The sequence below is a fragment of the Cataglyphis hispanica genome, chromosome 3, assembly GCF_021464435.1.
Source record: "Cataglyphis hispanica isolate Lineage 1 chromosome 3, ULB_Chis1_1.0, whole genome shotgun sequence".
Lineage (NCBI taxonomy): Eukaryota > Metazoa > Arthropoda > Insecta > Hymenoptera > Formicidae > Cataglyphis > Cataglyphis hispanica.
Window position 1 is genome coordinate 11,762,047 of NC_065956.1, and position 15,772 is coordinate 11,777,818.

At 35.6% G+C, this 15,772-nt stretch overlaps 1 protein-coding gene across 9 annotated transcripts in view; it reads right to left on the reverse strand.

The window, feature by feature from the left end:
- The window catches only part of LOC126859263 (RNA binding protein fox-1 homolog 2), a 250,378-nt gene that overhangs the window by 21,248 nt on the left and 213,358 nt on the right, over window positions 1–15,772 (reverse strand). For 4 of the 9 annotated variants that reach the window (XM_050610366.1, XM_050610361.1, XM_050610360.1 and 1 more), the window contains one exon: window positions 5,076–5,223. The exons of the other annotated variants lie outside the window; for them this stretch is intronic. In XM_050610366.1, coding sequence (XP_050466323.1) covers window positions 5,076–5,223 — 148 coding nt within the window. The remainder of the gene's footprint in view (window positions 1–5,075; window positions 5,224–15,772) is intronic. 9 annotated transcript variants of the gene reach the window in all.

Genomic DNA, 15,772 nt, shown 5'->3' on the forward strand with positions numbered 1-15,772 from the left:
AAGGTGATAGAGCGATAAACTTTGGAAAATCGAGAAATAGAAAAGTTGCCTTCCCTCTTGCTCCACTCGTCGAGTTGACACTCGGGAAATGTCACGAAGCGAAAGAAATGATTGCAACATCGGGGAAACGAAATTCATCCCGGTAAAAACACACTCCTTTACGAGTGGATCAATTTTTCGGTGTGTAATTTTATCATTATCCGATCCACTCGCGATGAATTGCGATTTAAATTCTTTGAGTGAATAGCACAGAGAGTAGGAGAACAATTTCCGCGCGTGACAATTTCAATTTGCACGCTTTGAAGGAAAAGTGCTTCGTCATGTGACCGATTCAAAATCACAAACAGTATTTGAAAGCTGCTCGCCTAATGAAAATCGAAATTTCTACGATGAATCTGACGAAATCAAAAAGAAGAAACGCGGATGCGAGATATTTTTCCAAGACGATCGCTTATTTTCCAGTTGATCTGTACCTTTGAAAAGAATATATTTTCTCGACACAGTTGAACGGGGAATGAGGACACAAAGATGTCGCAACTCAATTCATTCACATTGTAGAGTAGCTTGCACGATTGACCTCCGAAAGAGGAAGAAAAATCGTGGGCGAATGCGCATATTCGAAAGTTGACGATGTGACTAGTGGATTTTCTTGCCCAGATGATGCATTTTAGATTCGCGGTAGCGAGCTTCGCTCGGTGAATTTCGACGAGATTATGAAATATTAGCCACTCTCTATATATTTCTAGAGCGAAACGGGAAACAATTTGGGTTTCTATCAATCATTTAGATTATGAAATGGTGAGCAATTACATTCGGAGATAAGAGAGAAAAGGGAACTTGATTAGATTGATTGAGATAATTTACAATGAAATTTACAATGAAATGAAAATTTCTGGTTGTTACTTATATAGATATATTAATACTTCTCTAATAAATTTTAAAGACATAAAAAGAGCATCATTGGCACAAAGAATCCATCACTATTGGATATCACTGGATAATTTTAATTTTTTACAAAGCGTAACAAATAAATTATATTGAGCTATCATGACAGATTATACTCGTGAAATATTTCTTAATTTATGTTTTAACATTGAAAGATGATATGACTAGAAGAGCTATATAGGTACCTGACCTTGATGGATAGTGATTTTAATGAATAGCCGGTATACTAACAGAAACGACAAATGACGTTGAGTTATCGACAGATTCAATAAAAAAAAAAAAAAGTAGGAAAAACAACCTTAACGACGGAAAGAATTCTTTTTATCCTCGACTAGTCCAAGATGGAGTAATAAAAAACTGTCGATTCTGCCTACCTTTTCATCAGCACGGAGTCATCTCATCTTTCGGATCAGCTGCCGATAGAGCAATTAAACAAGTGCTTTATCATTTATATAGATAATTCGCCTTAAATAATCTTCACTTTGAAGAGAACGATACGCGCCGTCTGTTAAAAGAATGGACATTTCATTTGCAATTTCTTATGATTAAAAAAGAGAGACTTTTATATTATTCATTATAAATCTTGAGATTTTATATTATTTTTTCATTGTATATTTTGACAAATATTCTTTTTTAAATATAAATGAATTATATATCAAATAACTAATAATAGGAAATAAGATTTTTCATTTAAAATATTTTGTGTCCGCGTATATATTTTTATTTTTATATAAAACTATTATTTTACTATATTATTATTTTTTACACTTTTCTATAATTATAATAAATTAATAAAATAATCTAAAAGTAATTATTAATTTATATCTCTTCAAAGTGCTGGATTATAAGGTTTATGCTGATGCAAAATATAATAGATATATGCACTGTTGTTAAACTAGTAAATTCAATTACACGAGCATAACATCAACAGCATCCTTAACAGACAACTATCAACTGTGCAAGTAACGCGCGTGATGTTAGCGCAAACCAAACAAAAGTTAACGATCAACGACGGAAGGTTAATGGTCGGTTCGATTGCCGGTTATCTAAAGGCGGATCAAGAAAAAAGAGAGCGTGATGCATAAGTAGCAGGCACATTCCAAAAAGAAGAGTGTGAGGAATTTGTGGAGGAGCAAGGGAAGAGACGGTATTTTAACCGCATCATAAACACTTTGTTAAGGCTTGCATGATCTGTGGCACAGAAATGTAATCAACACACTTGCTCTCTAACATATAGATATACTTATATTAATAATAATCACATTATCTAAAATTTCACTGGTTATTTACATTTATTTCTTCTGAAACTTCACGTTTTTAAAACAGATTATTAAAAGAGATATCGCGCTTATAAAACTTTGACAAAAACTTGACAAAATTCTTTAATTAAATAAGAAAGAAATATTAAAAGTACTCACTTTTGTATCTCAATTTACTTAAGAATATTGCTTTTCAAATCAATTGAAACTAAAAAGAGCAATCGTTTCCCAAATCTCTTTTGCTCAAAAACAGTACATAATATATTAAAAAAGTTATAGTTCGTACGCTCTGACATTTCGCGAATGCGCAACACACGCAACGATTGACCGCCCGGATACGAATTTAAAAGCCAACCATGCTGAATGACCTGCTGTCTTCGGCCGAATTTTACGAGTGCGCGTAACATGCCAATTAACAGCCATTAATTAATCGACTGCGCACGCGGTGGCAGATCGCCCGACACGCCGTTCCGGCTCGGAGGAAATTCAAATTTATGCAAATTATGGTCCAACGAATAACGCGCCCGGCAAAGAACAGTGATATTATATCCGCGAACAATGAAAACATTGTTGACCAGTTTTAATCGGCCCGCCTGCCACTTAATCGAAATCATACGTTGCTCGCGTTTCGCCTAGCCGGTTACAAAATGTCGTGATAAAAAAAATTCGTCGAATACGCGCGTTATAAATTCCATGCACGATCATCGCATATATAAATGACCATGTCGCGGATGTGCAAGTTTAATCGGAAACCAATGAACCTTCGAATTAAATATTAACCCTTCATCCACTTTGTTCGAATCGTTCCAATCGTTTTCATCTCGTATATTGCGGCTATTTTGTTTCACGCATGATCGTAAATACTGAATTTTTATACAATATATATATATATAAAAAAAGGAAAATGTGAATTTACGAATAAATTTTCTAAAAATAATTTGGCATTAAAATATATTTTCGCGATTTATAGGAATATTATTATGTAGTCAAGAATTAATAATATGTTACCACAATCTTATCACGTATTTCAATAAATTCACTCTCCTAAATTTGTGATAAATAATTGCTAGAAATCCATGCGATTATTTCCACAGGCCACAGATCGAGCATCGCCCGAAACGAGGATTTCTCTCTAATTGTAAGTAGTCGATCGGACTAATAGGCGAAAAACATCGACATATATGCGTACCCCTAAAAGGAGAAACGATATATACATATATGCATTATATAAAAGAAGAGGGTGGGGAGAAAAGAAATAGTATATCGTGTTTGTCCGACTAGCATCAATGCAACAACTATGGCAGGGCATTCGGGTGATGATAATTGTGGTTCGTGCACAAGTGAATATTCAAGGGGTTTCTTTCAACTCTGTATGTTACACTGCCAATCACGAGTACATCGAGAAGAGATGCGTGGCAACAACAATTATCGAGTAGTAGAAGAGACAATAAACACGAAGGAGGGAGAGGGAGGTGAAGGAGGGAGGGAGGGGAGAGAGAGAGAGAGAAAAGGAAAATGCGGAAAATAGTCGTTTGTTAGACACGCGCTCGATATTAAATTTATGCGGCGGTTTTTCAGAAATAGAATGAGAAAGATAGAGCAAATTCCGAACGCTAAAAGCAAAATATAATACTTTACATATCATACGCAATACGAATAAGGATAACACGCGTAAAATACTGTTATACAGTGTATTTACGCGTAATGAATTAACCGACGCGAATTGAAAACGCCTATTACTGTATAGATTACTCTGATCTTGCTTAAATAAATTGCGGATAATTCGCGACTCGCCATCCCGTAATGATATCGCATAATGAAATCCATCCATCTCTCCCTCTCCCCCTCCCCCCTCTCTCTCTCTCTCTGGGGGAAAATATTCCGATTAAAAATGAAACATCGACCAATTAAGTCGCGCGTGATTAATTCGCGTTGATGCACTTCGAGGATGACAATCAATCGATATAAGTTTCTTCGCACGTGTAATACTATAAAAAATAACAAATTAATAGACGTAATAATATAATCATATACTTTAATTACAATTAAATTAGAATCATTGTTATCATTATTTAATTCCTGTCATTAATGTCATATTGCAAGTAATACTCTTATTAGAGTTCTATAGTAAGATATCCAAATTTTAAACAAAATAAACGAGAGCAAGAAATACTCAGGCTAATTCATAAAACGTACGAGAATACGAGTTTCTACTAGAGAAAAATCTCAAACTACACTTCGCGGATTACTCGTCGTCTGGCATCGGCCGCGAAAAGGACTTTCTCTCCGCGCAAACCGCGCGCAATGCAAAGCCGAACGCAAAGATCTCACAAAGATTATCTCGGGTCGAGAATTTTTGCCAAGCTCGATGCAATCGACCTAATTACGCTGAAGCGAGAAGAGCTCGCACACGATCGCGCGGTTTCCGAACGATAATAGAAGGGGCACGGGGGGGAGAGGATATGCGCACTTAGACATTAGGTCAGATTTTTAAGCAATTTATACCATCGCGCGCGACGATAAAGAAGCTTTCAGCGTCTTTTCCCAGCGTTGCTTTTATCAAGAAAAAGTTTTTCGAGCATTCTTGGAAAGTGTACAAAGAACTCAATCGCATTTTAACTACGACGTGAGATATTTCCAATTGTTCGCGTCACCGATTTTGTGTCCAAATGCGTCCTTCTTTTTCGCGAAGAAACGCGCATAAGAAACGTAACAAAGGAGTTGTTAGAGCGGTGGAGGAAAAGAGGAGGGCACAGAATTTTAGCTTTAGGTGTTCGTGCTCGTTATGATATCGTTTATGCATTATTATATACGATATATATGTATATCTCAGTGTTGCGCGTGTGATAAGGATCTTTGCTCAATAAGTACCTCCGTCTCGCTGCCGCCCTTGGTGCGAGGACGAGCGGTGCAGCTGCAGGCGATGGAGTCACCGCGGCCGCGGCGACTGCTGCAGCTGCAGCTGCCGATGGCGCCGCTGCTCCTAGCCAGCTCCACGGCATGGCCGGCAACCTGTATCCTGTTTTTGTCATAGATTGTTAGTGCGTCGTGTCACTCCCGTCGCAATCGCAATGACGGGCACGACCAGGTCTTAATCCACTCCTCGCTCGAGAAACTTTCGAAAGCTGCATTACGCGTCGATTGGCAATTAAGTTAGCAAGATAGTTCATAATCAACTTAATAACGTTAATCAACAACAACGTGAATATCGTAAATGTTGCTTGAAATAAATATAATTTAAAAAAAAAAACAATTTCGCGTGATATGAAATAAAGAAAGAGAATTCCTCTCTCAATAATTTCAATTCAATTGTTACTATATTGTGACGTAGTGGCAGCTGCCGTTTTCTTGATGGAGTGGATTAAAATCTCGAAATCCTGAAGCTCTCGTGGAGAACGTCTTTTCATAAATCATGAAAGCTAGTTTTATTACAATAATATTTTGAGAACGTCAGAACCATTGTATCGATTTCAACGTTCCCGTGAATAATTGGCGCGATATTTATACGGTTCAGACAGACGGTTCCAAAATATTGTTGTCAATTAAGACTATGAATTATGTTGCGCAGAGAAACGATTCAGTCAAACAGATTATTTCTGATAATCTTGTTAATTTCACGGATTGAAACGCTCTTCTGCGCAATAAAACGATGTTTTATATGTTTAATAATTGCAAATTGAGTATCTTATTCTATTGATAATTCGTGAGCGGATAATGGCATTCTTGGTGTCAGTTAGCGAGTTCTTTTTCTATCGTACGATGGTAACATTATATTTTGTTGCAGCTATCATTTTAGTAATCGCATAACTGATATATATATATATATATATATATATATATATATATATATATTTCATAGTCCTATTAAAAATTTCCTGTCAATCTACTTTTGAATATATCAAAATAATACAGAAAAATTAAAAATAATTGTAATTTAAAAACATTATAACATCGTATATGTCGTTATAATATCGACAAAAATTTGGCAGCAAGATATAAATTTTTATAATTGTTTATCGTTATTTAAAAATATTATATAATTCATATTTGAATCTAAATTGAATACATGCAAATAATTATTATCGTACAATTTTCTTGTGTTTCAGTAATGGAATTCGAGTCCAAATTCTGCCGCAGACTCTTTGCTAGACTCGAAAATAAAAGCATTCGGTATTATTGCAAGTTCAGGGAAAATGGGTACAAAAATGGTAATTAACATGAGAGTTGTGTGTATGCGCGCGTGCCTTGCAAATCGAATATTATGCAGTTATGTGCCCTCGGAGCATCGTTCGGAATATAATTCAACGTGATATTGGCCTCTTTAAATGTAATTATTAGAATTAGCAGATCGTATAATAGTAACATCATTATCGAAATTGCCTCAATTGCGCGAGCTAGGCAATCGGAAAATGTTCGTGGACATTTACTTGCTGCGTCACTGCATTATTAAAGTAATGTATAATGAGAAAGAAATTGCGCGCGATAAATATTATCTCGACGAGCGAAAATCGCGCGAAAAAAATACTAATGCTATGTGTTCATTAACATTCGTCAATTTTAATTTTTTAATGATAGTTAACGCGATTGCAATGCCAATTTTGCAAAAAGGGGAAAATAAACCGATATCTGACAAACATAATCGGGCAAAAAGAATCATACCATGATGAACAAGATGAAATTTTATGCAAGACTCGCGAACTGACTCGTTAAGGCGAACGTTCTGGCCAGATTTATTGCGTTCTCGAAAGTTTCGAACTATTGTAAAGCGTTAAATCGTACGGCGTATCGATGAGAGGAGAAAAAAAAAAACCCGGAGAGAAAAAACTGCGAGATTTGATTACGGTTGTAAGTTGGCGGATTATACAAACGCGGGAAATCGAAAACGGATTAATATCGCGGCGTAGAAACCTTATGTAAAGTCTTCACTTCTCATCAAGTCTCGAAAGCATCTTGTTAAAATTTGATGCTTTCAAATAAGGATTTTTTAAATATTTCATTATATATTCGTTTCTAATTGTTAATTTGATGAATCAAACAATAATTTCTGTTTAAAATTCATATTAAAGCTTCCCTTTTGTTGGAAGCGTTTTATGATAATAAGACGAAAGTCCTTTAACTGTTCTGTTCGATTATGCAATATTATTCTCTTCGATCGATTTAGAAAAATAATATTGAATATTAAATATAATTGGCGCATTGTAAAATTCATATTGTATAATTTTCTGATTATGAAAATGTGCATCCCTAAATAAGAATTAGTCTAAAAAAGAAAATTACCAAAATGTCGGAATATAAATTCGAAATATTTTACATTATTGCGTTAAGTAATAATAAAGTATCATTTCGCATCATATTTCATATCGTAAATTGTATACATTCATATTATTTTAATATTACAGATAAAATATATGTATCATATAATAACACAAATTTAAGAAAAAGTTTAGATCAGTTTTCGATAAATTAATTTGATTAATAAATAGAAATTTGGAGTATATATTTAATATCGGATATATAGAAAGAGGAATCAGAAATGAATTATCGTAAATTCTCGAGTTGTTGATGAAAAACAGTTTGATACACGCGGCTATATTGTTAAGCATTGTTCATTTTTCATGCTAGCTTATTTGCTAAACGACCACAATTTTGTATGTTTAGCTTTCAGTACAAACGAAATATTAATTACGATATTTGCTCATTGATTTATTGCCAATCAACACAGTGCTATTCATGCGTAATTGCATATTTGATTTCCGATATAATTTTATATACACTACTCTTGTATCGCGCGTGTGCATACATGCACTCTTTTTTCCCGTCAAATGCCAACTAAAAACTTGATAACCGTATATAATTCTATTGATTTGCATCATGCTATTATTATCGTTACCAAGAATATTTAAAATGTAAAACGATAACAAAATATTGAAACGTACCAATGTCTTTTATTTTGTAGTATAAAAAATAACTGTAAAAGTCATTCGCGAAATATTGCTATTAGTAATTATAGTCGGCAAAGAAATGAAATATCCATTTTTATTTCGATTACTCGTTCGCAGAATATATGTAATATCGACAATGCATCTCTTCTCACAAAAGTAGTTGAATAAATTCCCGAAGAGGCTTACATAATTGTGTCTTGAGAGGCGCAATAGAGGGCACATTAAACTGCGAGCATTTTATGTAATTAAAACGACGGAGAGAAAGGACCGACTGAGAGATGCAGAACATCAAATTTATAAGCGAGAGAAAAGGTGGGACACGCGTAGGTCGAGGCGTACATGAATCAAAAAATTATCGAGACTTTATAATTCCTAAATTGTATGTTCGTTAAATTGCGAGATCCTTAGAATGTTAAATAATTCTTAGAGTAATTACTCGTAAAAACCCCCTTCCCTCCCCTCCTCTCTTCCCCCGCACAACTTTGTAATGTTCCGAGTTATGATATTTGTCTCGTTCATCAATCTTAAATTCCAAGATTTGCGAGAATTTATGATATTAATCGCATCGAATATTTTATGCATAATTCTTTTTATATTTTATTAACGTAATGAGAAGCAAAGTTTTTCGTGTTTTTATAATTGATGCATGTTTTCGCGAGAATTTACACGTGACGATGTATATATTAAAAATAGGAAAAACTCTGAGCAAAATCGAAACCAAACTTTACAGATTTGCGTATAAATTGATTATGTCCCCTCTCCGTCTTTCTTCGTTAATTAATTCCGTTCAAGATATGATGAGCCAGATAACTTAATATTGAATGAATAAAACGAATAAATTCTGAATGAACCGTTTCTTTAATTAAACGAATGTAAGAAACGACTTCGCGGAAAAGATTAATTCTCTCATTAAAAAATTTTAATTAAAAACTTAATTCAACCGGAAAAATTAATATTAAGCTAATTTTTATGAAACGCGCAATATAATAAACTAAATTAACAATATATAACGATGTGACAATAATCGGTTACAGCGAAAATATAATTAGGCAATTCTATTAACAAGTTGATCAAAAAAATAGTTTATTTTCCAATTTTATGCGAGATAAATGCGAGAGTAATATTTTTGTCATTTCATAATGCACTCAATTATTACACGGTAACTTCTCGTGCGTTATTTTCAATGCAATTACTCAGTAATGAAAATATTGGAAGAAAAGGAATTTTTATCACATTACGTCGTGAAACTTTGTTATCGCGCATCTAGACCATCTGATCTTATCGGAATTATTTCTAATATCTCTCAACAGCGGCGCTTCTAGTGTATTCACTGATCAAATGACATAAATGTCATTTGTATAATATTTTATTATATGTGTATACTCATTTTCTTATTAATTTTGTGTATTTGTGAAAATTTACTGTACAATATCGTAATTCTCTTGACATGTCCAACAGAATATGAGTCACCGTGCCCGAGACTCCAGACGATGCATCTAGCTGTCAAGTATTTAATGAATTTACATACACGTTATTTATGCATGGAATTTTATCGTATCGCCGATGTAACCCGGAGGGAAAATGGAGAGGGGATGTTTTTCGAGAGATCACTAAGCTGTCCTGCATAAAATCTACATTTGTTTCGAATATTTCAAATTTAATTTGATTTCATTCCGCAACTCGTTTTTTTTATGTTTTTTTTTTATTTATTTTTTTATTTTTTTTTTTTAATCGCTTCTAATTTTTAGAAAAATAGGGTGCATTTTCTGACACTTTTTTCTATCCTGATTATCAACATGCCTCGTGTCATTTTTCGGACGTAACGTCTAATATCGCGCGAATTGAACGGGGTAATGTTCTATCTCAATTCGCGAGGCAGGCGAACGCGTTAAGAGAAAAGCTATCCGCGGAAATTCGGCTTTTGCGGGGGATCAACGGGCGCACTTGCGTGCATACGCCAAGAGTCGCCGGCGGTGTTCTGTGAGTAATTAATATGATTGAATCCTCGTGGGAATGGGAAAAGGAAGGAGAGGGGACGGGGGGCTCGTGCAGCTTTGAGGCTTTCGTTTCGCGGCCGGTGACGCGCGCGCGGAGAATAGGAGAGGGTCGACTCGCAGCGCGTGAGAGGGTGGCGACGATGGTAGGAGGTGCGGTGAGGAGGGTTGCTGGCAGGGTTGCTGCGAGCGATCAATAAATGCCGCTGCCAGCATCCACCCCTGGACCCACGTCTCTCCCGCGTGTCGTCTCTCTCTCTCTCCCTCTCCCCCCATCTTTCTCCCTTTCTCTCTCTCTCTCTCTCTCTCTCCATCTCCTTCTCTGTCCGTTCTCACCGTCCCCTCTCTCCCTTTTTCTCTCTCGCACATTTACACAGCACCTCGAGACTCTTTCCCTCGCTCGGGATACATGCTTAATCGATACAATGAAAGGGAAAAAAAGAGCCTGAGTTTATCTATGTATTTCCCGAGCGAGATTATACTATAGTTGCTCCTTGCGAGAGAATCATCGGCGACAATAGTTAAGAAATGACTGTGATGGCCGAAAATATTTATTGAGTATTCTAATTCGCGTTTATATATATAGGGAAACGGTGTCGCTGTGAGTCTTGCGATGCTCGATTGATTTTCTCTCTGCTAAAAGGCGACGAAAAGGATTCTATTTTTGCGTCAGCACGTGAGAAATTGAAGGCATTCGCACAACGTGGGAAATGAGGGTAAATCTCGTCATTTGTAATATCCGCTTTAAACACACAAAGTCGTATTTAAATGTACCTTATACAAATTACGGACTTACTTCGGTCTTACATTGAATTCTGCAATTCTGATGATTTCAAAGGAGAGAAAGATGTATAAATATATATATATATATATATATATATATATATATATATATATATATATACATAGGGAGAAGCAGAAAATAAAGGGCGAGATCTTGATTCAATCTTAATCTTAGACGACGCATAAATTATGCGAGGTAATAGAATGCTGGATAGAATTAAGCGAGGAATCGGTGCTTGAGATTATTCGACGTTCCTGAAAATGACAGTTTGCTCGCGTGCGCGGCGAACAATTGAATCGACTCGCTGGCCTTTTCCACGTCGCGCGTTCAAGTCGTAAATCACGAGTACTTAAGGAGTAATTAAGTCGCATTAACTTTACAAAGCAAGGGGGAATCGAGATCGAAAGTCGTTTCGAAGATTAAAACATTCGAGTTTTAATCCGAGCGATGATTCGCATGCTCGTTTTAATCGCGAAATTATAAAGCTTCAATATTGTGACTGTTTTTAAAACTATCTCTATCGTTTTCATTTAAAAATAATAATAAAGGCTTCGTAAAATTTCGAAAAGTAATATTGCAGGGCAGTTGATTTAAATTCAGTCGAATATATCTGATATGTAGAATTGGAAACATTTTAAAATATTGAAGTTACCTCAAAATTGCAATTCACAATATATTTTTCACAGAATCTCAATAAATAGAATTTTGATAACCGATAAAGAAAAATTCTCGTTATACATCAATCATTGACTCAATACATCGCTATGTACATGTACATTGCCTTTCTCACGAATAATGAATACCATTATCGGATTAAAAACGAAAAATATCGTCGGCGTGATGACTTTTCTCGCAAAGTTTATTAAACTTGGGAAGAAGAATAGCGGCGGAAATTAAAACGTATGTCGCGTTAAGCATGTCGTAAATAATTCAATCGCGAATTTCAAGTTACGAAATATGGCAAGGTATACAAAAGTTATTTTACATCTTTTTCGGGAACGTCGATGTCGAATTGGAAAAAATGGGGAATAAATGCGGATGCTGACGTCGAGTAGGAGAAGAAGAAGCGGGATATAAAAAAGTGAAGATGATAGAGAGTGAAAGAAACAGAAGTAAGACATACACGGAAACAGGTGTGAATACACAGCCCGTGGTAGGCTGAAAAGTCAGTCAAATGCACTAGAACCACAGTCGCATAACCCAACGAGTAAAGCAACAGTGATTAAGGTGTGACGTTTACATAACGTACTTCTCTTGGCAAATTACTTGGAATTCAAATCAACGCTCACGGGACTAATGACGTCAGCAAACAAAGATACTACTGTACGCTGCCGCGACCCGACAAGAACGACAAATCTTCGGTGTGTTCGAGACACCCGTTACACCCGCCCCTCTCCTACGGGGACGGCAGACTCTGAGATACACGGGGTGTCTCGAACGGGAACGGAGCGTTTACTAAAAACGCAGAATGTAAATAAGAAGTTTCTACATCACGCGAGATGAAGTTGAATGTGCAGAATTAGATTACGATTTTTCGAGCCAAATTTTACACTCGATTTTATATTCGATTTGTAGAAACAATATACGTCATGAAAAATAGAATTAAACACAAGGATACCATCACAATAGATGCATTTCGCGTGCCGAGAATACATTTAGCATCGACTTGACTATTACTGCGTTATACACGATTACTATTAATACTATCACATCAAAGCTATATTAATTATCTCACTAGACAACGTGACTAGAGAATCTCGATCGGCAATTTTGATTTTGAGATGATTAAGAAGAAAGCCCGCTTCAATTCCTCGAGTACGGATATCTACCGTGCGCTTTCTCACTCGCGTTATCGATCCGAGGTCGCACCCGGCAATACACGGGCAAAGGGTCTCTCTCTCTCTCTCTCTCTCTCTCTCTCTCTCTCTCTCTCTCCCGAGGGTCAAAAAGTTCCTTCGTCATATCTCAGGGTTGCAATAAAAACTGTTGCCCCGCGCGAGACGGCGGAAACAACCAAAGTTTCTGAAGCGATGAATAAAGGCATTCTCTCCCGGATCGAAGGTAATAATAATATAGGTACAATATATACGTGTTTCTTGCTCTACACAGATAGACTTGATCGCAAAAGGTATCAATCGGCCTCGACTCGTGTGCCGACTCGCTTGATATACGATTCCATGCACTAAAAGATATTATTCGTTCCAGAAGTATAACAATAACGGTCTCCGAACGAAAGCCATTCAAAGATACTTCCGAGCAAATGGTGTAAGTGAGTAATAATACGCCAAAAAAGGAGATGCAGAGATTAGTGTGCGTATATATGTGTGTGTGTGTGTGTGTGTGTATTTTACATATATATATGTATATGTAAAACATGTGAGCTCTCTTCTACTTTCACATCTCGGAAAAAATCACTATCTACGGGACACGCGATCATCGTAATTTGCTCCCCATACCGGATACTAGATGCTGCGTGTTCGCGTGACGTGAGATGTTTCAAATTATTCTATTTATGTAAAATTGCTTTCACCAACGCTCAGGACTTTTACTTTTGTCAATAATTTTTGTGAACAATTGTGATCGGAAAATTTTTAATCGCGACGAGACAGCTATTACGTTTTCAAAGATAAAACTTTTAAATGTTTTTTACTCGGGGAATTATACATCATGATTTTCACAAACTGCGCTCTTCTCGAATGTAAATTAATCATTCGCGACAAGTGAAATTCAATTTTCAAAAATTACCATGAATTAAAAATTTGTTTAACAAAAAGACATCTTTAAACTAACTAATAAACAAGATTATGGATTATCTAGCAGAATATATATTTATCTCTCTTTTTATTAAATGACAACTGGTTCACGTGCAATAAAATTTTCTATTTTATTTTATTAGAATCCTTTCATGTCTTTCTATCTTATTATTATATTTTCAAGATAGTTTAATATCGTAAGCAACGCTCTTATCGCAGGCTGTAGAAACAGCCATGTAGATAGTTAAGACTTGCCGGCGATCACCTAAAATAACAATTCGATAAAATTTAACTGTGGAAATAGTCTCGTTTTCGTATCGAGCAATAGGTGAAAGCTCAAAGTATCAGAACCACTCGACCGTTTTGCACCTGTCAAAAAAATGTTGCCGCGTGCGATATTACGGTGCAAGAAACATTTCGACGTCAATTAACAGCTACGAAAGTTAGAGAAAATCTCGTCATTATTAGATAACTAATAAATATGATCATTTGATAATAATAATTTAGTCAATTAATAAAAGATCTCCCCTTCCCTTCATAAGAGCCGAAAATACGATCGATCGAGTCGAAACAATTTTCATTTTTTTTTTTCTCTCGAGAGCGATGATGACGATGATATCATACATCTCCTCGTCATATTTCTTACTTCACAAAACAAAGCGCACTCCCGCTTGCGGCCCACTACTAAAACTTCTGGCGGTGCTTGCACGCTCAGCGGTAACTAATTAAGGCTACGCAATGACGACTAATTAGTGGATGCCAGGCTAAACAATCATTAAAAAAGACGAACGTTATGTGTATACAATCGAATTGCTTCTGAACAACGCTCCCTCCTTTCTTAACGCTACATGTGATGTGATTAAAAAGAGCCGCTGTGACGATATAATAGATACAATAATTTTTGACGGAAAAGATTAGCAAAATTAAAACTTAGATTGTTTTATATCCTCAATCTACTTATAAATTTAAACTTATAAATTTAAAAATTTAATGTAAAATTTAATTATTCGTAAAGTACGAGCTTAGCATTATTTAAAAATAAAACTACTTCCAATAAAATTCAAAGTTCAAAAAATTTATACTTGTTTCTTCTAGCCAATATGGCTCTTACAATAATAAAAAAATTATTATTTTAATATTTGTAATTGTGTTCACATAACTGTATCTCTCTCTTTCTCTAATGTAAAAACTATTTAAATATTATGCAGCTCTCTCTAATATAATATAAAAATTTTGAAGGAGCGCGACTGTTCAGATGCACTCTGTATATTATATACTTGTGTATGTACTTGCTGAAATATCGACGACGACGACGACGACGACGACGACGACACTCGCACGATTCTTTCATATCGTGTGCGATTATTCGCGTTATTATACTTGAACGAAATTAGAGAGATGTTATTTTGCTGAAAAAAAAATTGCGCAGACGAATATTGATGCACGCGATTATCGGGTTCGCTCGCGAGGGAAAGAAATGGCGAGCGACGTGGCCGATACGATTGACGATTAATTAAACAAAGGACGGTGTATACCAGAATTAATTAGTTACCACTAAGTCAAAGGCGGCATTTGTTCGAGCATGCAGCAACCTTCGCCCGTTCAAAAAATTATTTGTCATGTCTCTCGCCAACTAACACACCGTGCCACGATCCATTAACATTAATCAATGACAATTAATAAACAGTTCCAAAAAAAAAAAAATAATAATAATAATAATAATATAGTAAGAAGAGTAATAAGTATTACAGACTGTGCCGCCATGGCAGCCCGTACGTGAAGTATTGACAGAGAATTAACGAAAAATAACAGAGAAGAAAATATAGAAAAAAGAAATTGTATCTCGAAAGAGAGAAAAGAAAACGGAATAAAATTGAGAGCATGCTTTCTCGTGCTTATCGCATCTCTTCTCGTTCTTGTTATTTTTATCGTTTAGTAATGATACTCGCGTCGGTTAGCTTGTGCAATATGCATCCTGCATTGAACGATACATGTGAAAGAGGGACGAAACAATGCACGAGAAAGACACAGAAAGAGAAAAGAAGAGACAGAGACAAAGATGAACAAGAAGAAGAAATAGGGGAAAAAAATAGGA